At 42.9% G+C, this 27,512-nt stretch overlaps 1 protein-coding gene across 13 annotated transcripts in view; it reads left to right on the top strand.

Annotated features, from left to right (window-relative positions):
* Nucleotides 1-27,512, top strand: part of DMD (dystrophin) — a 2,032,119-nt gene that overhangs the window by 1,477,683 nt on the left and 526,924 nt on the right. For all 13 annotated transcript variants that reach the window (XM_061627388.1, XM_061627390.1, XM_061627384.1 and 10 more), the window contains one exon: nt 26,167-26,284. In XM_061627388.1, the coding sequence (XP_061483372.1) occupies nt 26,167-26,284 (118 nt within the window). The remainder of the gene's footprint in view (nt 1-26,166; nt 26,285-27,512) is intronic.

Raw genomic sequence — 27,512 nt, 5'->3', positions numbered from 1 at the left:
CCAAATTTTTACAAATCAAATATTTGGAATCTTTCTTCTTAATATGAGTTTCTTGTAAACAAATTATATCCAATTTTAATTTTTTCAAATAGTGAAACACTTTCTTTCTCTTCTGCACCGTATTAGCTCCATTTATATTCCAAGTTAGATATTTGTAATCCATCTTTAAGCGTGTATTTTAAAATGTGCCTGATGCTCCTTTTAATCCATCATCTTCCTTTCCTTCCTCTGCATATCTTTGTTGACTTTGTTCCCCAGGAATTATATCCATATCTTTGAGTTTATCTTCATCCATATTTTTTGAAGCTTTTCTCAAGAAGTCCCTTGCTTTTTGAACAGTATTCAATCTATATTTCTGTTGTCTGAATGTAAAGATCACTCCTTCTGGAACATCCCATCTAAATTGAATTTTGCGTTGCTTAAATTTCTCTGTAAGGAAAGCATATTCTTTTCTCTTACGTAAAAGTCTAATAGGAAATTCTTTCATCACCAGTATTTCCTTACCATCAATTTTAAAGGTATTTTTAAAGTGTTGCTGTAATACCATATCTCTGGTCGTCTTCTTTATAAAATGAACAAGCACATCTCTTGGAATTTTATTCATTGTTGCATATCTGGAATTAATTCTATACACTTTATCTATTTCAAATTCCATCCGATCTTCATTCAAATCCAGAAATTTTACTAGAGCATTAACAATTTTATCTCTGATGTCTTCACCTGTTTCCTCAGGAATTGCACGGAATCTCAAACAATGTTCTTTATTTTTCATTTCAGTCACAGCCATATAGTCCAAGTTTTTTTCTAATTCCAGATTTAATATATCTGTTCTATTCTCCAAGATTTGTACCTTTTCTTTAGTGTTTTTTGCATCCTCCTTTATTTGCCCAATTGTCCCTTTAATCTCATCCACTTGTGTTTTAATATAGTCTTTTATATCTGTCAATTCAGTTTTCATTTCCTGTTTTATATCATTAATCCCTTCCATTATTTTTTGAAACATATCTGGGGGTATAACCCCTTCCTGTGGATCAGTAGAACTTCTTCTTTGCTCCTGGGTCTTAGTTGCTTTTTTAGTTGTCATTTTCAAGAAAAGCCTTTAATTTCTGATATTAATCACTGTTCCAAAACCTAGAGGCAGTCTATTTCTTTTTTTTTTTCCTCCACCAACAAAAAAGTTAATATTCCAGGCCTGTTATTGAAGTCCAGCCAGCACAGCACAGTTCTTATCTACATCCAAGAATGCAAAACAATTCTGGTTGCCAACACCAAACAATTAGTAACATATACGAGCAGCAGATTCGTCCAAAAAGAAATAGTCCAAAGAGAAAAATAGTCCAAAATATAATAATTACCTCTCATCCGTTTTTAAACTTTAAAACTCCAAATTCAGGCCAGCTTTTTGTCGTAAAAAAAGTATATAAGTTGTTTACATTTTCTTTCTTCCTTAATTATATTTAAAAGAGAAAAAGTATGACTCACCCAGGTTTCTCAGTTGCTGATTCGTAAACAAATCCCTTTTATTGTAGTAATTTAAGCCAAATGATAAGATTTAGACAGAAGTAGGCTCGCTGGTTAAGAACGTTTTTTTAAGAAGAGAAAAAAAAACGCTTCGCTTTTTTCCAGTACAGCTTGCGTGGAAATCCTGACTCCGTCTTCAGCTGATCGGCATGCCTTCTTATCTCAGGGATTTCCTGATCAATTCCAGCCGCCGACAGCTCAACGAAGTCTTGTGGAAAATCTGATCGGTTCTCCTATACCTTGGAGAACATTTAAGCCAGTCCAAGATTCCTCTTGGCTGGCTTTTAACCTGAAAAAAGCTTCCTCTGAGGCAGAGCTCCCTCAGAGACAACCACCAGCCAGCACTCCTTCCGGGAAGTTTTCCGATATATCTGATATTGTTTGGATGTGCTCTAAAGAAATGTAATTGCAGTATTTACAGGTGCATATATATAACGTGCCAGCTTTACACAATGAACCAGCATCTGACAATACTAATAATCTCTACGTCCCTTTGAATGGGGTGATGGTTCCAGTGATAAGCCTACAGACATGCTGGATTCTGAAAGCTCTCGTGCCATGGACAATGACAGCTCCACCCTATAGCTCCAGTTATCAGCGAGGAGGCTCAGCCTGGTCAGCCAGTTGCCTCACCATCCAACGTTCACTCCCTTCCACTGCCACAGTGCAGCCCCCCTCCCTCTGATTGAGAGGATCTTGCTGAGACAAAGCAGCCGCCCTTACCTCATACATGGAGGCTGTTGCGCCAGCAAACTCAGCAGTACCCTGTGGCCCCTCTGAGGAGAAGCATTCATGTGCATGCACGTTCTCAGCAGTGACACTCAGTTCACACAAGTAGGGTACCTGTGTTGGAGAATTCTTCTTGGGATCTTTTGCTGGGGGTCCTTGAATAAATTGGAGAACACAGACTTGGAGCAAAAGGTAGGCCTTTATTTTCTACAAGCATATGCAGGGTCAGCCCCCCAGAAACATCTAGGAGAGACTGCACTGAGGTACTGTGTGTAAGCTCTTTTATAGAGTACAGTTACAGCATGTGACAATGATTTCACCAATACCATGAGTTCTTGCCCACATAACATCACAGTTCCTCCTCTCTACAATCATTCCAAACCAATCAGAAAGCATTAGGAAATTCCAGTGGTGATTCCAAGATTTTCTCCATCCCATTAATGTCTCCATTGTCCTACTGTCTTAAAAGACTAATGAATTTTCAGGCCAGTACCATTGTGAATGTGCCTTCAAGCATACTTAGTACATTCCATATGCCATTGTTCCTGATCAGTCAGGCTGACCCAGGTACACCTGGAAATAATTGGACAAGTTCCTTGAGTTAAGTTTGCCTCAACTTAGGGTGTTTGGGAATGTATGAGCACCCCCTAGTTATATTCCTTGCCATAGGGGTTCTTATACTTTCTTAGAAATCCCATTTCCTTACTTATAAACACATAGCTGAAGAGAGGGGATTATATTTAAATCATTTAAAAACCTCACAGACTCAGGAAAAGACTGGGTGACTCTGGCTAACTAGTATTTTTCAGAAATATACAGGCCACCCCAGAGCACCCTTTTCTTAATGAAAACACACTTATAAAGTTGTAAATATAACACAGTGGGTTATTTTTAAAATCATTATTACATCTCACTATTTCTCTTCATTAAACATTTAATAATTATTACAGACTTTTCCCCTAGGTAGCATTATAGCTTTACCCAAGAATCAAACATTGGTGATTCCTACTTATTACATCAATCACAGCTTTTCTCACAATTTAAACGCTCCTTGATTCCAAACAATAGGGTAATCAATTTCAGTCAGTCATGCACCATCCGATTTGGCAAGAACCCAAGGGGTCAAACTAAGTTCTCTTAGCCTGCTTGTTTCTCAGGCCTGATTGAGGCCTATTGGAAATTCAGGATTCTTTGTGAGCCTGAATCTCAGATCTTAATAGGCCTGCAAGCCTATGCTTAACTCCTTATAATTATAAAACATATACCTTCTTAATATCTATAATTATATATGTGTGAATATATAAAGTTCACCATTACCTGCCCATCCTCACTTAAGCATGGTGAAGGGACGTGACTAGTTGCTGCAACAATGTTTTTATTGTTTTAATTGCTGTAAACCACCCAGAGAGCTTTGGCTATGGGGTGGTATATAAATATAATAAATAAATAATGTCTTAGTGCAGTGTAGTCATCCTAGTTACTCCTAGTAATGATGCTGGTTTCTGTGTAACCTATAAGCTGATTCATGAAGCACTCTGAACCGAAACTTTCTATTAAATCTACTAAAGAAAAACACACCTTCAAGTTCTTGTCTGACTTCAGTAGTTTGGACAGCACAGTTTGTCACAGCCCCTACCTCATCTACCCAACAACCCCATGAGCAAGATGGAAGTCAGTGGCGGGATGGAGGAGGGCTATCAGAGTGCCTTAGAAATCTTGAAAGCCAAGCTCCAGAAACTCTGCACTAAGACCCTTCAAAATGAGACCAAGACTCTTTGAGTGGAATATCAGAACCTGAAACTCCTGTTGACCCAGCTTGGGAACAACCTGACAGCCATACAGCAGGGGGCTGCTCCAGCCCAGCCAGTTCACAGACCGCATATCAAGACACCCATAGGACTACCTCTCCAATATAGTGGGAAGTGGGAGCATTTTGCAAAAGTGACACCATTAACTGTGGTATCCTTCTGGGCCATCTTAGTGAGATGGGTATCGGAGGCACTGTTTTACAGTGGTTCTGATACTATCTCCGAGGTTGTTTTGAGAGAATAGCATAGGGTGATTGTCTTTCTGCCCCTGGCAGTTGTGCTGTGGGGTGCCGCAGGGTATCATCTTGTCCCCCATGCTGTTTAACATCTATACGAAGCCCTTGGGAGCGGTCATCAGGAGATTTGGGGCAAGGTGTCAGTAGTACGCTGATGACACCGAGCTCTATTTCTCTGTAACATCTGAATCGGGAGAGGCTGTGCAAGCCCTGGACTCGGTGGTGGGCTGAATGAGGGCCAATAAACTGAGTCTGAATTCTAGCAAGATAGAGGCTCTGTGGGTTGGTGGTTCCCGAGAATTGGTCAGTTGCCTGCTTTGGATGGGGTCATACTCCCTCTGAAAGATCAGGTCTGTAGTCTGGGGGTGCTCCTAGATCCATCTTTGTCACTAGAGACCCAGGTGACCTCAGTGGCTAGGTGTGCCTTTTACCAGGATTGGCTGGTAAGACTGCTGCAGCCATTTCTGGATCAGGATAGCCAGACCACTGTTGTTCATTCACTGGTGACCTCCAGGCTTGATTACTGTAATGTGCTGTAATGTGCTCTATGTGGGGCTACCCTTGAGGTTGATGTGGAAGCTGCAGCTGGTGCAAAATGTGGAGGCAAGACTGCTAACCGGGGCAGGGTATCGTCAACATGTCACCCCACTGCTGAAAGAATTGCACTGGCTGCCCATTTGCTACCAGGACAAGTTCAAGGTTCTGGTTCTGGTGTACAAAGCCCTATACAGCTTGGGACCAGGATACCTGAAAGACCGTCTTATCTCTTATATGCCCAGTTGATCACTATGCTCTGCAAGTGAGGGCCTTCTGCAGATACCATCTTATCAGGAGGTCCATTCCGCACAACATAGGAAATGGACCTTTAGTGTGGCAGCACCTACCCTGTGCAATTCCCTCGCGTTAAATATTAGCCAGGCACCATCTCTGTTATCTTTTCAACGCCTATTGAAGAACTTCCTCTCTCAACAAGCCTCTTAAGTTGAGACCATATCCCAGTCTGCATCCTGGTTGGACTGTTTTTAACCTTATTTTTTAAGATGGCTTGAAAGCTTTTTTTAAGAATTTTTTTAAGAAGTTTTGTTTTAACGTATCTTAAAGTCTGTTTTAAAGTGTTTTTAGTTCTTTTGTTTGCCACCCTGGGCTCCTGCTGGGAGGAATGGTGGGATATAAATCAAATAATAAATAAATAAATAAAATTCATCACACAGTGTGAGCTATAAGTCAGAATGCAGTAGTCAGACTTTCCCAATGAGTCTCTGAAAGTTCCTTTGTGATCATTCTACTGGAAGGGGAGGCAGCCCAGTGGTCTACTCCTGTGCTGCTTTGGAATGACCCTGTGTTGGGACAGAATGATAATTTTATTGCTGCTATGGCAGAAACCTTTCAAGACCCTCAGCAAAAGGCCAAATCTGTGTCAGATCAAGAACTCAGTCGGGACTTATACTAACACTTTTTGAATTTTGGTGCAGGAAATGGATTGGAACAAGACACCTCAGATGTACTAATACAAGGGCCTAAATGATGAGATACTGGATGAATTGGTGAGAATTCTGGCTCCCAGCACCTTATCAGAGCTCATCCAGCTGTGCTTGCAGATACACAGCAGATTTGAAGGTCATTGCCTGGAGTACAGAGCTTCCTCAGCTCAGCTTTTACCTCCCATACCTGTCCCCCACACATGCTTCTCCCCCAGTGTGAGAATCTCCACTCAGTTGGGGGAGAAGCCCATGCAGATTGGAGGGGCAAGGCCACACCTGATGGAACAGGAGAAAGAAACATTGCTGAGACAGGCTGTGCCTATACTGTGGAAAGACGGGGCACCTTGCAAAGGCCTGCCCCTCCAAATCGGAGAAAGTCCTGGTGCAGGAAAACTATAAATCCCAGATCTTGGACAGATCCACAAGCTGGGATTGACTGTCAGCCAAGGACCTCACAACAATCCCATTTCATCAAAGCCGGCTTTACACCTGCCAATCTGCTTAGGTCTACCTTCGTGACAGAGCATTCAAATACATGGGGGGTGGATTTGGGGGCATCCAGCAATTTTATTGACTTGGGCTTTGCAAAGCCACACAACGTTCCCATCACTACACTCAAGGCATCTCTAGTTGTGGAGACCATCACTGGATGGCCCCTTGCTTCAGGGGCGGTCACACAAGCAACATCAGGGCTGCAAGTGAAGCTGCCTGGGCATTTCATACAGCTGTCTTTCGACCTTGCCATGTTTCCCAGTGGTCCTATGGATGACGTGGCTGCTGCAACATGATCCTATGATCTCCTGGGGGGAAGCATCTGTGGAATTTCAGTCCTACTATTGCAAACAGCACTGCCAGCCTACTGAGGCTACAGCAGTGGCCACAGTAGCCTCCCTGTCTTCTTCCATGCTAGTTCCCCTACCTGTGAAGTACCAGGACTACTGTGACATGTTTGGCAAGAAGGAGGTGAACCAGTTGCCACCCATAGACCTCATGACTGTGCCGTTGACTTGTTCCCAGGGGCCCAGCTTCCCTCTGCCCACATCTACTCCCTGTCTGAGCCAGAGTTGGCCACTCTAAGGGACGTCCTCAATGTCAACTTGAAGCGGGGATTGATTTGACCATTGAAATCCCCAGCCAGGTCCCCCTTGCTATTTGTCAAGAAAAACAGCAGAGAACTCCATCCCTCCCATGATTACCAGGAACTGAATAAAATTACCATGCCCAAGAGTTACCCACTCCCCTTATGAACAAGATGCTGGAGCAGCTGCAAACGGCAAAACTCTGTACTAAGCTGGACCTGCGTGGAGCTTACAACCTCATCAGGATCCCAGAAGGGGATGAATGGAAAACTTCTTTCACAATGCAATATGGCCATTTTGAGTACCTGGTCATGCTCTTCAGACCATCAAATGCATCAGCAGTCTTCCAGCATTTTATGAATGACATATTTCAAGACTACCTAGATCACTTTGTGATTGTTCATTTAGATAGCTCCTCAGAGCAGCACAAGGTACATGTGAGGGCTGTGTTGCAGAGACTGAAATAACATCACCTATATGCCAAGGTGGAGAAGGGTGGCTCCAATTTAACAAATGTGGACTTTCTAGGCTATCATATTACCCCAACAGGGTGGAGATGGACCCAGGGAAGGTGTGTTACATGCTCTCCTAGCACCCCCTCCAAAACTAAAAAGGACCTACAGTGATTTCTGGGGTTTGCCAATTAATTACAGAGAGTTCATCACTGTTTTCCCCAACAGGACTGCCCCATTAATGGACTACCTTAAGGGCTCTGGTCCATTTCAATGTTCTGAGGCAGCCCAACAGGCTTTTGAGCATCTAAAACTGTTGTTCTCTTCAGAACAACATGCCAACCCCCACCAGCCTTTTGTGGTGGAAACAGATGCCTCAGACGTAGCCATAAGTGTGCTGTTGTTACAGCCCTCCAAGAAGGGGGGACCTGCATTCTTGTGCGTACTCCTCCTGAAAGCTGACTGACTCTGAACAAAATTATTTTTGGGGGAGAAGGAGCTACTAGCCATCTGTGACGTGTTGGAAACCTGGCGGCACCTCTTAGAAGGAGTGTGACACATAGTGGACCTCTGTACTGACTACTGGAACCTCGCGAATCTCTAAACAGCCTGCAAATTGAATCAGCATCAAATGTGCTGGTCCCAGTTCTTTGCCACATTCCACTTTCATATCACCTATGTCCCCCATGACTAAAACTGCAGAGCTGATGCACTCTCCCGCAAGCCAGAGTGCAGTGAACCTCAGCCAGACCCACCTCTACATCACATCATCCCCTTAGACAAGATTGTGGTGGCTGCCTGTCCATACCCCTGGACCAGAGAGCTGTGTACCACTCAGGAACAAGATCCTTTTGATCAAGAATGGGTCCAGCAGCTACAAGGCCCCCCTCAGGACTGGGCTCCAGACTTCTTCCTAAGGGGGAGATTGCTTTGTCACTATGCGGCCTTGCATGTGTTGAGCTTCCGGCCAAGGTCCTACGGCAGTGTCACAATACCCTCATCGTGGGGCACTTTGGTGTTTAAGACTCTACAGTAGGTCACATGAGAATTTTGATGGCCCAGAATAAAACATGACATCGAGAAATATATACAGTCTTGTCCAAGTTGCATGAGGGCCAAACATGCCCCTTGGTGACCAGCGAGGCTTGGACAAGACCTCTACTCTTGCGGAAGGGGCCTTGGAGAATGGTGACACTGGACTTTATCATGGATCTACTCCTTTCCAGGAGAATACTTCCATTCTGATTGTAGTTGATGTTTTCAGTAAAATGGCCCATTTCATCCCATTAGCTGGCTTACCATCCACAAAAGAGACTGTTCAACTATTAATCAAACTCATTTTTCAGGTGCATGGTCTCCCAAACTGCCTGGTTTTGGCAGTTCACTGCCCATTTTTGGCATGCCCTGTTGCAGCTGCTACAGATTGAGCTTGGCTGTTTTCTACACACCATCCCCAGACAGAGACAGTTAATGCTACCCTGGAACAGTACATTCACTGCTACGTCACTTATTGCAGGACAACTGGGTGTCCCTGTAACCTCTCATGGAATTTGCTTGCACAATTCAGTGCATGCCTCTACCCAACAGACTCCTTTTTTCTCCAATTATGGCACCTTTCACAATCCTGCCACCACTCTGACTGTCCCTGCGGCTGCAGAATATGTGCAAGAGCTACATGCAATGCATCAGCTGCTACAAGAACAACTAGAGAGGGCCAAAAGGTAAAGGTAAAGGTGTCCCTGCATTTGTAGTGCGAGTTGTTTCTGACTCTTAGGGTGACATCTTGCGACATTTACTAGGCAGACCGTATATATGGGGTGGGATTGCCAGTTCCTTCCCCGGCCTTTCTTTATCCCCCAGCATCTGCCGGGTACTCATTTTACCGACCATGGCTGATTGGACCTCAACCCCTTTTACCAGAGATTCGACTTCCTCCTTCCGTTGGAATCGAACTCCGCCCGTGAGCAGAGCTTCAGCTACGTTACTGCTGCTTACCACTCTGCGCCACGGAGGGTGGCCAAGGCCACCTACAAATGCATCACCAAAAATGGTCTTGAAATCCAGGCGGGGGATAGAGTGTGGCTTTCTATATGTTACTTGCCAATGACTGCTTCCTGCCATAAGAGAAGTTCAGTGTAGGGCCCTCTGAAGTAGAGGCACAGATCAACCCAATAGTACACCCCTTATGCGAAAATCCACCTGGTGTTTCACTGTTTGTTGCTAACCCCTGAGGAACCACCACATCCATACCAGGCACCCAAATCACCACCTACTCTCGTACTTGTCTACAGCCAAGAGGAAAATGAGGTGGAGCAAATTCTCGATTCCCGTTGGCACCAAGGGAAGCTGCAGTATCTGATCCACTGAAAGGGGTTTGGACCAGAGGAAAGATCATGGGAGGCAGTGCCAGACATCCATGCAACAGTCAACCAGCTTCATAGGCCGGAAGTTGGGATGAAATCTACACTCAAAACCATAGATGGCACAGGAGCAAATTGCATTAGCTTTCTAGGAGCCATAAAAGGGGCTTACACACCTTAGAAAGGAACACTTTCTCTTTAAAAGTACTTTAACTGAGCTAACAGAGGGACTGCTTCTTGGAGCTGGGAGAACTCAGGGAGGAGAGCTTTGCAGCAGCCTTTTTTAATCTGTATGTTGGAGCCCTACTGAAGATTAAGAACAAAGGCCTGCAACACAGTGACTCAGAATCGTTCTTGAGTATAATGTTTTACAAATATCAGTTTGAACTAAATGCTGCTCATGTACTACACCTGAAATTGTGATAAAGAATCAAATACACAAGATTCTCAAATTTTCAAACAGTTTAACATAAGCAGGTTCACTAACTTAATGCAATTAGTTTCATAAGTAGAGATTGTACTTTATACTACATTACGTTGACAAGGGTAGAGACATGTCATTGTTATTTTTTTTTTGTTCTCAACTCAGACATTGTGTGAATCCCTAAGTAGTTTAGCTGACCTGCATAGAAAACAAATCCTGTTTAGTATCAAAATAGATTTTAGGTTATAGTTATGGCATGAATAAATAAGGGATGCAAATATAAGCTATGCAGCCCAATTTGTATGTGTGTTTACACAGAAGTCCATCGAGTTATGAGATTTACTCCCAAGGTAAATGTACATCGGAAGCAGCTTTTTAAGCCACAATTCCCAACACAGAGTTTCTACTGGGGAGAAATTTCCCCAGTATGTTCAGGAATTCTGTAAAAAAAAATTTAAATTCATTTTTTGTTGTAGAGCTACAGTGACAGCATGGCTTCTTTGCAGCATGCACTGATTTTTCAATACACACACAAATAGAAAGAAGAAATGGTTGCTTTTTCTGATTACTTGCAGGACAATGTCCAAAAAAAGGTCATTGCTTGATGCCTGGCTGCTGCCATCCAAGAAAACAGCTTCTGCCTTGGAAGAATTGCCTAAAGACACACATCAATTCAGCAAGCTGAATGAAGATGATCAACTCCTTGAGGTTGAACCTCAAGAAAGAGATGGACCACCATGTTCGTCCACCAGATTTGTGCCAACAAAATCCTATAAATTTCCAAAAAGTAAGGGTAATAGGTCTTGTCAGCTGAAATGGTTTGAGAAGTTCACCTGGCTTCATTATGATGTGGATCGTGATATAGTTCTTTGCCATGATTGCAGCAGAGCATATATTGAGAAGAAGGATTCTTCAAATGTAGAAGTGAGTTTTATTCTAAAAGGTTTCTCAGATTGGAAACATGCTGTTGAAAAATCCCAGTCTCATGAGAAAAGCATTTACCACATGGATTCTGTGAGATACCGTCTAACAAAAGAGAAAGATATGAATATTGTTATGCTCCTTACAAAGCATTCAAGTAAGCAGCAGCAAGAGGCTTGAGAAGCACTACGTGCCATCGTTAGTTTTGTGCGCTACCTCTGCCGCACAGGTCAAGCATTGCAGGGGCGCACCAAAGAAGATGGTAACTTGATTGACCTTTTGGAGGAACGCTCAGACGATGTACCTGCCCTTAAAAGATGGCTGACAAGAAACAAATGGCTGAGTAGTGATATCCAAAATGAGCTACTTGAAATTATGGCTCAAAGACTGCAACGTGACATCATTAAAGAAGTGAAATCAAGCCATTTTTTTTTTGAATAATTGTGGATGGGACAACAAATGTGACTGGAGATGAGCAGTTTACATTGTGTTTGCGTTGGGTAGAGAGTGAATCATTGAACAAACGAGAAGAATACCTTGGTGTTTATAACCCTCCTGACTCTACAGCTTGTACTCTCTTCACTGCTGTGAAAGACATGATCATTCGCCTGGGGCTTGATTTCCATGATTTGCATGGACACTGCTTTGATGGTCCAGCTAATATGTCTGGGTGTTTCTCTGGTGTTCAAAAAAAGATCACTGATATTCAACCCAAGTCAGTTTACATACACTGCGGCAACCACTCACTAGATTTGGCTCTGCAAGAGGTTGCCCACAGCTGTGACATAGTTGGTGATGCACTAAGTACTGTTAAGGATGTAACAAACATGATCTTGATATCAGTAAAACGGAAGAGCATATATTCCAACATTGTTCTTCCTGAAGCCATCGAAAATGCTGAAGGGATATATAAACCAAACAGTTTCCTTCCTTTGTGTCCAACACTTTGGGCTATCAGAGTGAAGTCCATACAGAGATTCCTTGAGAACTATGAAAGAATTCAAGCAACACTCCATGAAATCCTGGAACATCCAGGGTCCTTACAAGATGACAGAAGGGCAACAATGAAAGGCTACTACAAAATCCTTGGTAAATTTGAAACAGCATTTGGGCTAAATACATCCATAGCAGTGTTTGGGCCATGTGAAGAGCTTGAAAGAACGCTACAGAGCACCAAATACAGTGCAGCAGGGGCAAAGCAAGCAGCAGAAATGCTTATTTGTACCCTGTCAAACCTAAGATCAGAGAGTGCATTGGAAACAATTTGGCAAGACACAGAAATTGGTGCTGGGAAACTGGGCTTGAAGATGCCTGAAATTTCAAGAGGCAGAAAACCACCAGCACATTTTGAGCATACAAAGACAGCAACACCACCAGTGGTCCTGGGTGCAAAGAAAACTCTCCAGAAGGATTTCTTTGATGTAATTGATCACATAACATCTGAAATCAAACGTTGGTTCAACCAGCCTGGAATGGACCAACTAGTGAAACTGGAAAATGCTTTAGTAACTGCTGCATGTGGAAGGCATTTCAGCAGCACAGAAGAGCTCAGAGAGGCCCTTGGAGTTCACAGCTGTGACTTTGATTTGAACAGGCTTCTGGCAGAACTGTTACTCCTCCCAACAGTCATTCCAACTGCTGAAGTAAAGACTATTGAAGGTATCTCACAATCACTGAGACGACAGCCTCAGACAGTCTGAAATCTCTTAGACCAAGTCGTCATGCTGGTACAGCTCTTACACACCATACCTGCATCAGCAGCATCAGGAGAACGTTCTTTCAGTGCTCTGAGGAGGGTAAAGACATACTTGCGTAATCGCATGACACAAGCGCCTTACACATCTGCTCCTTCATGTGCACAAGCAAAAAAACTGGCCAAATTCCTTTGGAAAACATTATGAATGAATTCCTCACAAGAACTGCTGAACGCCAAGCCACCTTTGGCTTAAGTGTGCCACAGTAATGTTTATGGTTTATTAAAACACAAACAAGGCATCTATGGCACCTTAAAGACTCACAAATTTATTTAAGATGCAACAGACTCCTTGTTTGTGTTTTCATATCTCAGATGAACATGACCACCCCTTCTGAAACTATCTTTAGGGTTTGTTATTTAGTATAATACATGCCTGTTATAATATCCATGTTATAAATAATAGAATACAAGAAGCACAACTATACTATTTATTTTAAAACCTTTATTTTATTTATTACATATTTTAAGATCTTTTTATTTTATTCTTTAATTTAAAATTTATTCTAAGATCTTTTTATTTATTTATTTTAATTTATTGTACTTTTAATTTATTTTAAGATATTTATGCATCTTTATTTTAAAGATGTTATGTGAAGTTCCAGTAATAAATGGAAAGTTCCTAACATTGTACAAAAGACCTTGCTTTTTTCTTTTCCATCTCTGAAGCGTAAACGGGTTAGTTGGAACTTGCAAAGGGTATTCCATTATCCATAAGCATTCTGTATTTTTTACTTCGAGCAATTACTACTTATTTATTATTTATTTTATTTATTATTTAATTTGTATCCCTCCCTTCCTCTCAGCAGGAGCCCAGGGCAGCAAACAAAGCGCTAAAAACACTTTAAAACATCATAAAAACAGATCTTAAAATACATTTAAACAAAACAACGTAAAAATCATTTTAAAAAAACTTTTAAAAAGGGTTAAAAACATTATTAAAAAACATATTAAACTTATGTTTTTCTCATTTTTATTCAAGTGTATTTATGATTGTGACAGTGCTAGAATATGACAGATTTATTGTTTACTTAACCCATTAAATAAGCAGATGTAAAATGCACCTGCAAGTAAGTCATCATGACATAACCTGCCTGCCAATCTTGAGCCCCCCCCCGCCACCTTGAAAACTGTTCCGGGGTTCCTGGTGGGTGGTAGGGAAGAAGTCCCTAGAACTGCCCCCACTGTGTCATATCTAGCTGAGATGAGTAGCAAGTGGGATGGAGGGGGTCTTCATCAGTTTACCCTCATAATAACATAGACACATCATTTGTATTGGATGGCATCAGTGGTAGAATGAGTTTTTAATCAGAATCTGCCAACTCTTGAAACTGAATCAGATGGGGCCTCCTTGGAAGAGGAATGGATCCCCCTGCAGATTGTGGTATATGTTGCAAATTAGGAGTTAGTTTCTCTTAGTGGAAACTCAGAAACAGGATATTCCCACCTTTGGATCCTGCTGAATCCAGAGACTCAGACATAAGCATTTTTGTCACTTTCCTTATTTTATTTATTTATTTATTTTATTTCATTTTTAAACCGCCCATAGCGAATAGCTCTCTGGGCGGTGTACAAAAGATTAAAAGTACAGAAATACAAAATATCACAATAAATAAACTGAAACAAAGAGATTTAAAATTGTAACATTAAACGCTTTAAAATGCCTGGGAGCATAGCCAGGTCTTAACCTGGCGCCAAAAAGATAGAAGCGTCGGCGCCAGGCGTATTTCTTCGGGGAGGCTATTCCACAATTCGGGGGCCACTACAGAAAAGGCCCTAGATCGAGTAACTGTCCTCCGGGCTTCCCGATGGGTTGGTACCGGAGGAGGGCCTTAGACGCTGAGCGAAGTGACCAGGTCGGTTCATAGCGGGAGAGGCGTTCCACAAGATACTGCGGTCCCACACCGTGTAAGGCTTTATAGGTCAAAACCAGCACCTTGAATCTGGCTCGGAAGCAAATAGGTAGCCAGTGCAAACGGGCCAGAACAGGTGTTATATGCGCTGACCGGCTGGTCCTCGTCAGCAGTCTGGCTGCTGCGTTTTGCACTAGCTGAAGCTTCCGAACTGTCTTCAAGGACAGCCCTACGTAGAGCGCATTACAGTAATCCAACCTAGAAGTTACCAGAGCATGAACAACTGAGGCGAGGTCATCCCTGTCCAGATAGGGGCGTAGCTGGGCTACCAACCGAAGGTGGTAGAATGCATTCCTTGCCACCGTGGCCACTTGCGCCTCCAGAGACAAGGAAGGATCGAAAAGAACCCCAAGACTACGAACCTGTTCCTTCAAGGGGAGTGTAACCCCATCTAGAACAGGGTAAGCATCCACCATCTGGGCAGGGAAGGCATTCACCAACAGTGTCTCAGTCTTGTCTGGATTGAGTCTCAGTTTATTAGCTCTCATCCAGTCCATTATCGCGGTCAGGCAGTGATTCAGCACATCCACAGACTCACCTGTAGAAGATGAAAAGGAGAAATAGAACTGCGTGTCATCAGCGTACTGGTGGGAACGCACTCCAAAACTCCTGATGACGGCACCCAGAGGCTGCATGTAGATGTTAAAAAGCATGGGGGACAAAACCGACCCCTGAGGGACTCCACAATGGAGAGTCCAAGGAGTTGAGCAATGTTCCCCAAGTACTACCTTCTGGTGACGATCCGCCAAGTAGGAGCGGAACCACTGCCAAGCAGTGCCTCCGACTCCCAACTCCGCGAGTCTCCCCAGAAGGATACCATGGTCGATGGTATCAAACGCCACTGAGAGATCAAGGAGAATCAACAGAGTCACACTCCCTCTGTCCCTCTCCCGACAAAGGTCATCATACAGGGCGACCAAGGCTGTTTCAGTGCCAAAACCAGGCCTAAAACCGGATTGAAATGGATCCAGATAATCGGTCTCATCCAAGAGCACCTGGAGCTGACCGGCAACCACCCGCTCTAGAACCTTGCCCAAAAAGGGGACATTCGCCACCGGTCTATAGTTGTTCAGGTCATCTGGGTGTAAGGAAGGTTTCTTTAAGAGAGGTCTTACTACTGCCTCCTTGAGGCTACTAGGGACTACTCCCTCACTCAAGGAGGCATTTATCACTTCCTTGGCCCAGCTGGTGGTAGTAGTCCTGCTAGCCTTCACTTGCGAAGATGGACAAGGATCTAGCACAGACGTGGTCGCCCGCACCATTCCAAGTACCTTGTCCACTTCCTCAAGCTGCACCAACTGAAACTCATCCAATAATGAAAGACAAGACCGTGTTCTGGACACTTCAATGGATTCGTCTGTCTAGGTCCCTATGGATGCATGCGATTTTATTTTGGAAGTGCCCTGCGATGTCGTTACAGCGAGCTTTAGATGTTTCAATAGTATCTCGAGGACCAGAATGTAAGAGTCCTGGTACTACCCTAAAAAGCTCTGCAGGGCGGCAGAGAGATGTCCTGATAGAGGCAGCGAAGTGAAACTTCTTCGCCGCCCTTACCGCTTTTATATACGACTTAGTAGAGGCACTTACCAAAGCATAACTGCATCCGTCTGGAGTTCGTCTCCATCTGCTCTCCAGCCTCCTTCTCTCTTGCTTCATCACTCTCAGCTCCGGGGTATACCACGGAGCTGTATGAGCTCTGCATCGAAGAGGGCACGCGGGAGCAATCGTGTCAATAGCCTGGGCCATCTCCGTATTCCACAGTTCAACCAAGGCCTCGACAGGAGCGCCAGTACTATCAGCTGGAAAAACTCCCAGAGCCGTCTGAAAACCAATAGGATCCATAAGCCTCCGAGAGCGGACCAACTTAATGGGTCCCCCACCTTGGTTTCCCCCAACTTTCCTTGGTTTCCCCCTATGCTACACAATTACCCATGGGCTTTTTCTAGACTCTAAAATCAAAGACAGAGATGGAATGCTCACCTGGCAGCACAGGATCTCCTTTTGTTAAAGTCTACTCCTCAACAAGATAATTGCCTTAGTGTTACATCTGCGCACAGCCACTATTATAAGCTATTGGTTGTAAGCTGTTGGAATGAAACGGCAAATATCACTTTTGGATTTTTTTTATTGTATGTGTAAAAAAATTTAACAATAGATAATTTTTTATCAATAAATCAATAAAGGAAATAGAATAACTGGTGACTGACTGAAGTAAATATGCTCCATGATAGAATTATAGCCTATCTTTTGCTTATAGGTAGGCTTGCAGAACAACTTTGTAGATTGCATTTGCCCACAACTACTAGGCAATTCATATAAATTCCTTACTTCATATCTACAACTCCACTTAGTTTTGGAATTTTTCACATGTTCCCCTTTCCTTAGTTGATTCACATTCATATTCAGTTGCTGACTTCAGCAATTTGTTCCATATCTCAACCACATTTTTGTGTAAATAATCTATAAAAGTTAGGAACCTGAAAATTGGATTTCCCTTGTAACCACAAATATGGAAAATGTCTTAAGTAGCATTAGTTTCACATTAAACACACACACACACACACACAGAGAGAGAGAGAGAGAGAGATGTTTGCTGTTGGATCATAGTGTTTCACAATCTTGGCATTCTGAATGACTAGCTTACTTAAATGCATAAGTTATGAAAGTACGGGTGACGAAGAAACAAAATGATTTCCCTCAAAATGAGGATTAAAGGTGGGTACAACTGCAATGTTTGACTAGACAATACTCATCACTGTACTATTTCCAGGATAAATTTGTAAATAAATCCATTTTTTATCACCATACTATCCCCAACTTTTTCAGTTCTTTCTATTTTAAGGAAAAACAAAGTTCCTGCTAGATTCCTTATTAGTAATGAGTACATAAAACCAATGAGCTTCTCCTACCCTTCCCATTTCCACTAGAAGTAGAAGAGCAATCAATTTGAAATGAATTTATACATGAAATTTGGCAGTTGTGACCTGATCAAAGTTTGCCTGCATTGGACTTTCTCTTTGATCAAGTACCTGCTTGTATCTAAGTTGAAAATTATATGCAAAATGATACTAAAAATGTGTATTATACTAAGACCTCAGCCCCTGTATACTTTGCACACCAATCCTCCTCCCCCAAGTTGGCAAGGCAGCTTTCCTTCTCCCCCAGGTTGTCAAAAGACCTTCCCCCCCTCCTGAGGTCACCAAGGCACCTCTCACACCCACCCCAGGTGAGCTGCACAGGAAGGTTGCTCTGACTTGGAAGAAGTCAATTGGGCTAGTAATTGATCTATTCAAACATTGATGTGATTTTGTGTTGTTTGAATGGCCAGCAGTCATAGGACATGACTGAACAAATTCCTTATCTATACAAGTCTTAGTGGCAGGTTTTTCTAATGCATTAAAATGTATTATATATATAAAAATTACCTTGTATAAGACAATCATGTATTATAATAAAATGTCTTTTGGCTGAACAAATCCCAAATGCATTTCAATTATTTCTGGTCTTCTTCAGTGGGAGTAGTGATTTTTTATCATCAGCTGAGTGCTGTTATGCTCATTTGGCATTCCTGGGTTATACAAACAATAAGTGCAACCTACAGACAAAGTAGAGAACAAATGTGGCCAACTGTAGTATAACATTGCATATATTTAAAAAGTAGAGCTTGGAAAAGTTACTTTTTCGAACTACAACTCCCATCAGTCCAGTCCAGTGGCCATGCTGGCTGGGGCTGATGGGAGTTGTAGTTTAAAAAAAGTAACTTTTCCAAGCTCTGTAAAAAAGAGTGTAAAAGGTATAGATAAGTCTCCCTTTATTTATAACACTCATTCACCTACACCTTTTCTCCTGTGCATGTAAAAGATGATATCAGGTGGGTAGCTAGCTCCACCTAGTGGTTGAAGGCAAAAGAGCACTGTTGAATTTTTTGCAGGCTGTTCTTGTTTCAGTTTCTCTTTTGCCTTCACTAAGCTTGGTTGGACCGTCTCTGCTGCTTCGTTTCAGGCCTGTATTCTTTGTTCTAATTGTTCTATTTATTATTCTGTGTTTCTATATTAGTTTTTCCTTGTTGACTTGTATTTTTATCCATGTTCCCCCTCCCCAGTTTTTAAAAGGCATTTTTGTTTCTCCCGGAGTGCCGCAGCATGGAGTTTTCATGAGGGGTGTTTCCCCCCTCTCAGTCACCAGCAGCTGTGCACTCTCCTAGCAGCCCCCACACCAGCCTTGCAGCCTACTTCAGCTCCTTCAGAGTGGGAATGGCAGTGGCAGCCACCTGCTCCTTCTGGCAGCTTCCCCATGAACAGCAGTGCCACCTGGATCGCACTGCAGCCTTGCAGGCCTCACGACTGCAGCTGGCCTCTTCCCACGCATCCATGGGAGAAATGTGCGATCGGCAGTCTCCATCCCTAGAATCTCCCTCCCTGCAACCAGACTAGTGAGGAGGTGCCAAGCAGGGAGGCGATGTTGCACCTCCCCTGACAGGCCTCAACTTAAGCAGGGCAGCGGTGCCTTTTTGCCCAACGTGAATTTTTCCACCGCCCCCCATGTTTCCTAAGAACTGTCCTGAGGCCTTTTGCTCCCATAAGCCCCGCTGCATGTTGCACCCATGGGGAAAGCAACCCGCAAATCAGATAACCCCTCTAAGAGAACGAAACCGCTTCCCCCCCACCAGCATCCAATTCAGCGTTGGAACCTCTATCCCTCCAGGGACCAGTTCCTTCATATCCTCTGGTGGCCCACCCCTCTACCGGCAGGCACGAGGTGCCTGAGGCACAGGTTATGGCGGGCAGGGTGGCTCGGGAAGGCAGGGCACCTGTTCCAGCAAGACCACTGGGACAGACAGGCAGGACCCTGATCAGCAGTCAGGATCAACAGGGAAGGCCTCACACAGCGATACCTGCAGATCCCAAAGGGACCAAGAACCCCTATCTGATGAAGAAAGCAATATTCCTCATCCCCCTTTGGGTTCCATTTTTTCTACCAGCTTCTCTCCTGAACCATTTACAGGCTTTTTGAGGAACCAGTAATTTTTCAACAGACCCAAGAGGCAGGGGGACACAGACTACAAATTTCTGGTGCTCATACTCAGCTAATTCAATTACACCTTTCAGCTCAATTGATTCAGCAGTTAAAGGAACAACTCAGGGACTCTCTCCTAATTGACTTGGCCAGGGACTTGTCTGCATCATCGGCCCATTCGTGGGCCCTATCACAGGAAGCTGCAGCTCCTTTGCCCACTCAGGCACCTCCTAGAAGACTGGAACTGCAGGATCCCTCTGTGGACTACACAGCTAACAATGCCTGTCCACCATGGAACACAGCATCTCCAGATCCTCATGCCAATGCTCAGGGCAGGCACCTTCACTCTCCAGATGATGCTCCTCTCAACCTGGACACTGACTTAATGATCCTGGATGAAGAGGAATGGAGTGGGGATTCTGAATCTGAAGAGATTGCAACCACTAGGATTTTCGAGGGGCCACACTTCCTCCCCCTCCTGTGTAAGGCAATGGAAGCTCTGATGCTAACCTCTGCAGAGGATCCTCCTGCCCCTTCTACTTCCAGAGTTTCAGTGGTGACCTGAAACCCAAGTCTAGAGTCCTGAAGGTACCTTCCCTACTTCCCAAAGTACTCAAGTCAGAGTTCGACATTCCATTACAATGCAAGAAGTCAGTCTCAATTGCCAACAAATATTATATGCTGGAGCAACACATCATGGACCAACTGAAGGGGGAAAAGGAAATTCTAAAAGCGCAATGGCAAGCAATTCCAACAAGGAAAAAAGGAGGGAAACAGCAGAAGACGACAATGTGGCTTCACAAAAAGCTTAGAGATGACCTGAAAACAAAAAAGGACATATACAGGAAGTGGAAAGAAGGCCAGGCCACAAAGGAAGAGTACAGGCAGGTATCACGGAATTGCCGGGATGGTGTCAGGAATGCTAAAGCTGAGAATGAGCTGAGGCTAGTGAGGGATGCTAAAAGCAACAAAAAAGCTTTCTTCAGGTACATCCATAGTAAAAGACAGAGAAAAGAAATGGTGGCACAGCTACTCAATGAGGATGGCAAAATGATAACAGATGACAAAGAAAAGGCAGAAGTGCTCAATTCCTACTTTGGCTCAGTCTTCTCCCAAAAAAGGGTCTATGACCCTCCTGGGAAACATGAAGTAGAAGGGGCAGGATTGGAGCTTGAGATTGATAGACAAACGGTCAAGGAATACCTAATCACTTTGAACGGGTTCAAATCTCCAGGGCCCGATAAACTGCATCCTAGAGTATTGAAGGAACTGGCTGAAGAACTCTCAGAACCGCTGTCTATTATCTTTGTGAAATCATGGAGGACCGGTGAAGTGCCGGATGACTGGAGGAGAGCTAATGTTGTCCCTAACTTCAAAAAGGGCAAGAAGGAGGAACTGGGGAACTACAGACCAGTCAGCCTAACATCAATCCCTGGAAAAACTCTGGAGCAGATGATAAAGCAGTCAATCTGTAAGCACCTTGAAAACAATGCAGTGATTACTAGGAGCCAACATGCATTTATGAAGAACAAATCCTGCCCAACTAATCTCATCTCATTTTTTTATTGGGTAACCTCCCTTGTAGACTGTGAGAATGCTGTAGACATACTATATCTCGACTTCAGCAGAGCTTTTGACAAAGTGCCCCATGATATTCTGATGAGCAAGCTAGCTAAATGTGGGTTGGATGGAACAACTATCAGGTGGATCCACAGTTGGCTCCAGAATCGTCTTCAAAGAGTGCTTATCAATGGTTCCTTCTCAAACTGGGCGGAAGTAACGAGTGGGGTACCACAGGGCTCAGTCCTGGGCCCAGTGCCCTTTAACATTTTTATTAACGACTTGGATGAGGAGGTACAAAGCATGCTTATCAAATTTGCAGATGATACAAAGGGGGGGCATAGCTAATACCGTGGAAGACAGAAACAAAATTCAAAGGGACCTTGATTGGCTGGAGCATTGGGCTGTAAACAACAGAATGCAATTCAACAGGGATAGATGCCAAGTTCTACACGTACGAAAAAGAAACCAAATGCACAGTTATAAGATGGGGGATACTTGGCTCAGCAGTGCGACATGTGAGAAGGATCTTGGAATTGTTGTTGATCACAAGCTGAATATGAGCCAACAGTGTGATGTGGCTGCAAAAAAGGCAAATGCTATATTAGGCTGCATTAACAGAAGTATAGTTTCCAAATCGCGTGAAGTACTAGTTCTCCTCTATTCAGCACTGGTTAGGCCTCATTTTGAATACTGCATCCAGTTCTGGTCTCTGCACTTCAAAAAGGATGCAGACAAACTGGAACAGGTTCAGAGGAGAGCAACAAAGATGATAAGGGGACTGGAAACCAAGCTCTATGAGGAGAGACTGAAAGAACTGGGCATGTTTAGCCTGAAGAAGAGAAGACTGAGGGGAGATATGATAGCACTCTTCGAGTACATGAAAGGTTGTCACCTAGAAGGAGGGCCGGGATCTCTTCTCGATCTTCCCAGAGTGCAGGACACGGAATAATGGGCTCAGGTTGCAGGAAGCCAGATTGCAACTGGACATCAGAAAAAACATCCTAGCTGTTAGAGCCATACAACAATGGAACCAATTACCTAGAGAGATAGTGGGTTCTCTCATACTGGAGGCATTCAAGAGGCAGCTGGACAGCCATCTGTCAGGAATGCTTTGATTTGAATTCCTGCATTGCGCAGGGGGTTGGAGTTGATGGCCGTATAGGCCCCTTCCAACTCTACTATTCTATGATTCTATAATTCTATGAAGGTCCCGCTGCTAGACGCTGCCATTGTGAATTTACTGAATCCATCTTTGACTCGGATGCTCATCTGAAAGATGCCACAGATCGTAAAATGGATCAGGGTATTTGAAGGATACATGAGGCTAGTGCACTCTCAATCTGAGCAGCAACAGCTCCCTCAATATTCAGTATCCAGCTATTCAGAGATGATGCCCTAGCAAACGTTTTTGAATCAAAGGAAAAGAGAAAGTCAATGCCGTCCTCCAGGAAAAGGGATGACAGGAGGTACTTTCAGCGTTCTTTCCATCCCCGGACAATGCACTCGGCTCTCATCCTTTTATCAAGCGTTTACTTAGGGGGGCAACCTTATCAGCGCAACCTACAGTTCACTTCTACCCTACCTGGGATCTGCACAAAGTGTTAACAGCCCTTCAAAAACCTCCATTCGAGCCTTTAAGTCAATTCCTCTTCATCTCCTGTCCTTTAAGGTGTTGTTTCTTGTGGCCATTACTTTGGCCCATAGGGTGTCTGAGCTGAATGCCCTGTCTGTGCATAAAAGTTTGTGTGTGTTTCATAAGAATAGAGTAGTCCTTTGCACAGTCCCTTCGTTTCATTCCAAGGTCCTGTCCACCTTCCACTGCCAATAGGAACTGATACTGCCATCCTTCTGTCCAAATCCGGTTCATCCCACAGAGAAGGCGTGGCACTCACTTGATGTGAGGAGAGCCCTTAAAGTATATATTTCTAAGCCATTTAGGAAAACAGATAATTTGTGTCTTTTCCCCCATCGCCTCTGGGGAACAAGGTTTCCACTTCCACGTTAGCTAGATGGATCAAAGCATGCATCTCCTTAGCATATGCCTTGCTAAGACTGGCCTGGCCAGCCAGCATAGTGGCTCACTCCACAAGAGCAGTGGCCACATCAGCGTTTTCATGCAATGCTCCTCTAACAGAGATCTGTAGGGCAGCTGCATGGGCCACTCCTAATACATTTGTTAAACATTACAGATAGACGCATATACATCAACTGAGGCAGCTTTTGAGAGGAGAGTGCTGCAGCACATCCTCTCAGACCACAAGAGTTTTGCAGCCCAGTGTTATTCCCACCCTGCATGGGTCAGCTTTGGTATGTCCCACCTGATACCATCTTTTACATGCACAGAAGAGACTTTTGGTCTTACTGTGAAATCTGTCTTCTCTGTGCATGTCAAAAGGTGATATCAGGGCCACTCCCTAGGAGGGCTGGGCTGCCATGGCAAGCACAAATAGGCCTTTAGCAGAGAGTGTATGAGTACTGTTGTTTACTTCTGTTAGTGTGTTCTTCCTATTCTTTTCCTCATTTATTGACTTCCCATGGAGAAACTGAAACAAGAACAGGACTCGACCAGGAAGGGTCTGCAAAAAATTCAACAGTGCTCTTTTGCCTTTAACCACTAGGTTGAGCTAGCTACCCACCTGATATCATCTGTTGACATGCACAGAGAAGACCAATTTCACCGTAAGACCAAATGTCTCTTCTATACAGATGTTGCCTTGTGCAGTCAAATAAGACTGGAAAATGAATGTTAGGAATCTAAAGTAAATTATAAAAGAATGCAGTTAAAATGTATCACAATTAAGTTGAAATTGTCTCTTTGGATGATTAACAAGCAATTTATTGAATTAGAGAGGCTTGCATCATTAAGGGTGAGTGACATAGGATTAATCATCCGAAGAGACAATTTCAACTTGATTGTGATACATTCTTACTGCATTCTACTATAATTTACTTATATTCCTAACATTCATTTTCCAGTCTTATTTGAATGCACAAGACAACATCTGTATAGAAAAGGTGTAGGTGAGTGAGTGTTCTGAATAAAAAGGGAGACTTATCTATACCTTTTACACTCTTTTTTTATATATGCAATATTATACTATAGTTGGCCGCATTTGTTCTCTGTTTTGTCTGCAGGTTGCACTTACTGTTTGTATAACCCAGGAATGCCAAAGGAACATAACAGTACTTAGCTGATAATAAAAATTCACTACTCCCATTGAAGAAGACCAAAAATGGTTGAAACGCATTTGGAATTTGTTCAGCCAAAAGACATTTTATTATAATACATGATTGTCTTATACAAGATTTTATGAATGTTAGCCTTATTTATATATGTCACCTCTGCCTCCCCCAGGTTGCCAAGCCACCCCCCCAGACTAAGGCACTTCTCCCCCAGAGGGGAACTCCACAGGAAGACTGTCCCAGCCTGTCACTATGTGGCTCGACCAGAATTCTGCCCACCACTTATTATCCAGTGTTGCCTCCCCACCCACCCTCTCTCCATTGATTTCCAGCCTTGGCCTCAGTGGCAGCAGCAAAATGCCATACATTCTATCACTCTGCCCAGCCTCACCTCCCTGCTCATCTGCCTGCCCACTTCCCTCCCTCCTTGCTCAACTGCTGGCCTCAGTGGTAGCAGCAAAAAGCCATTCATTCTCCTACTCTCTGTCCGCTGTCACCTCCTTGCCCACTTGCCTGCCCCACAGCCTCCTTCCTCTCTCACCCCCCTCACTGCTGCTGCCCGCTTGCACTGACACTGTCTGCCCAGTCTCAGATCTCCGCTCACCCTCCCACTTCACTTAGTCACCACCTTTGGCTGCCACTGCCATGTTCCTGTAGTTAGAAGGCTGCCACATGACTATAGTGTGATGCCTTACAAAAATATTATATAGTTAGATGTATAATATTTATACAACAGTCAAGCCTCATGTGGTACTATATTTCCGCAGCATAATTTTATGAGTATTAAGTATTTTTATACAGTTATATGCATTATGTATCTTTTTATGTGCTGGTTACTTGAGGAATCCTGAAGTCTGTATACATATAATATAATGCATATAATAATGGTTATTATGTATATAATATGCAATAATTGTTTTTATTTTTAGTGGAACTAGTAAAAGATAATTTGTTTCTCATTGAGCTCATGAATTAGAAAAAAATATGTATTGGTGAGGTCAACATTGAGATTTCCAGAAAATTTAAGCCCTAATCTTCAGTTAGTAGAACACATTTATAATGTAATGATAGGAACAATCTGATAGCAGAACTTACAAATCATTGTGTAGATGGCCTAAAAAACTGAGTTTTATAAAATAGGTGAAGATGTCACCAAAGGAGATTCTTTTGCAGTTAGCAAACTTGCAGAACATTTTTATACAACTAGAGTTGGTCTAATATCATGTCTTTTAAATCCGTACTTTATGTCTCTTGTATAACTGATAATCATATTATTTCTCATGTCAACAGGCTGATTGGATTGTTATTTCATGTAGTCCAAGGCTGTTTCTCATCACCATTCCTACTTAAAAAGCTGATTGGTTTTCTACTATGGTTAATGCTTAGCAAAGTTCTTCAGTAGTTGGCCAGCTTGCTGATGCATCTGGTACTGGGTTGTACATCCTTCCTTGTTCTGTGCAATTGGCTTAATCCTACACCTTGCTCAACAAATCAGGACACTGAGACACATATATATCATGATTATCTTTTGTATATATGTTTGGGTATTTTCTTTAAATGAAAATATAATACAAATTTGTTTATGAAATTGAATCTTGTTGGTGGTTGAATTGTTTGCTTTTCCCCACAGAGCATCCATTGAAGATACTCTTCTAGTTTATTAGACTGGTGACACATATGTTTTGAATATAAACATGGTGTATATAAATATCTGTTTATGCTTTTAGGCAACACTACAGGACTTGGAACAAAGGCGCCCACAACTGGAAGAGTTAATAACAGCAGCACAGAATCTGAAAAATAAAACCAGCAATCAAGAGGCTCGAACAGTCATTACTGATCAAAGTAAGTAATAAATTTTCTCTGCCTAATATTTTACGTCTTTAAGAATACTAGATTGTTTCCAAAAAGGTAAAGCAAGTTTAAGACCAATTATGCAGTGGGGCTTACCTGACCTCTCTTCCATATTTCCACCCCCTAAATGCCTGAAAAGCTTCTCCTAGGAGTTGGTGGATCCTCAGGAGGGTTTGTGGGGCAAAATCAGCTGGCTTAATCTCCCTTACTCTGTGTGTTTATATACTATGTGTATATGAGTATAACTCCCTACCCTCCCACCCCATATTCATAAAATGTATTTGAAGGATTCATTCTGGTACCACTTCTTCCACATGCTATACCTTCCTTATCCTTGCTGTAAAAGCTTATTGAAATAATCTTTTAAAGGAAAAAATAATATTATTAACGTTTTATGAAAGTTTCTGAAGCAATTGTGTAATGACATCTGTTCTATAGAAACTCAAGATATATTGTGGTTCACTTCTGTCTCTTTTCAGTATCTGATCTACTTATACTCCTATTGAATATTTTGTTAGTTCCTATTTCTCTTTGTATCTAGGTAACTTTCTTGAGCTGCATAATCCTATACAAATGTTTCAGCTGCCATAGTGCAAACAGTTCTTGCTTTCTGTGCTGCCCATTTGCTACCAGGCCAAGTTCAAGGTTCTAGTTTTGGTGTACAAAGCCCTATACAGCTCAGGACCAGGATACTTGAAAGACTGTCTTACCCCTTATGTACCCAGTCAATCACTGCGCTCTGCAGGTGAGGCCTCCTGCAGATACCATCTTATCAGGAGGTTCATTCTGCACAATATAGGAAACTGAGTTGATATTCAAGGCATCAGGGCAGGCAGAATGGCACATGGTATATTGCATAGAGGAAATGTCAGAAGAATAACAAAATCTAGATTCTTGTAGCATGTTTATTAATCCAGTGAACACCTAGTGATTGAATGTTGCTAACTTCAATTGACTAATGCACTTCATCTCTGATTTCAAAATATGATCCTTTATTCTTTTAATCTCATTTTATATCCCCCATTGGTCCATGCGAGTATATAATATCCAATACATTTACATCATGCAAGTACAGTAGTTTTTTGTCTACAAAATCTTAAGCCTTGATAAATATGTTAGCCTGATAAGGATCCTTCTTTGGTAACCAGATTCTGGCTGGGGCTGAAGGTGTTTGTGGATTAGAGAAAATCAGTTTATTTTTAATCTTTTTTCTTTTTTT

This window comes from Rhineura floridana, chromosome 5, assembly GCF_030035675.1.
Source record: "Rhineura floridana isolate rRhiFlo1 chromosome 5, rRhiFlo1.hap2, whole genome shotgun sequence".
NCBI lineage: Eukaryota > Metazoa > Chordata > Lepidosauria > Squamata > Rhineuridae > Rhineura > Rhineura floridana.
Note: the sequence above shows the minus strand (reverse complement) of the source record. Positions and strands in the feature narration are given on the sequence as shown.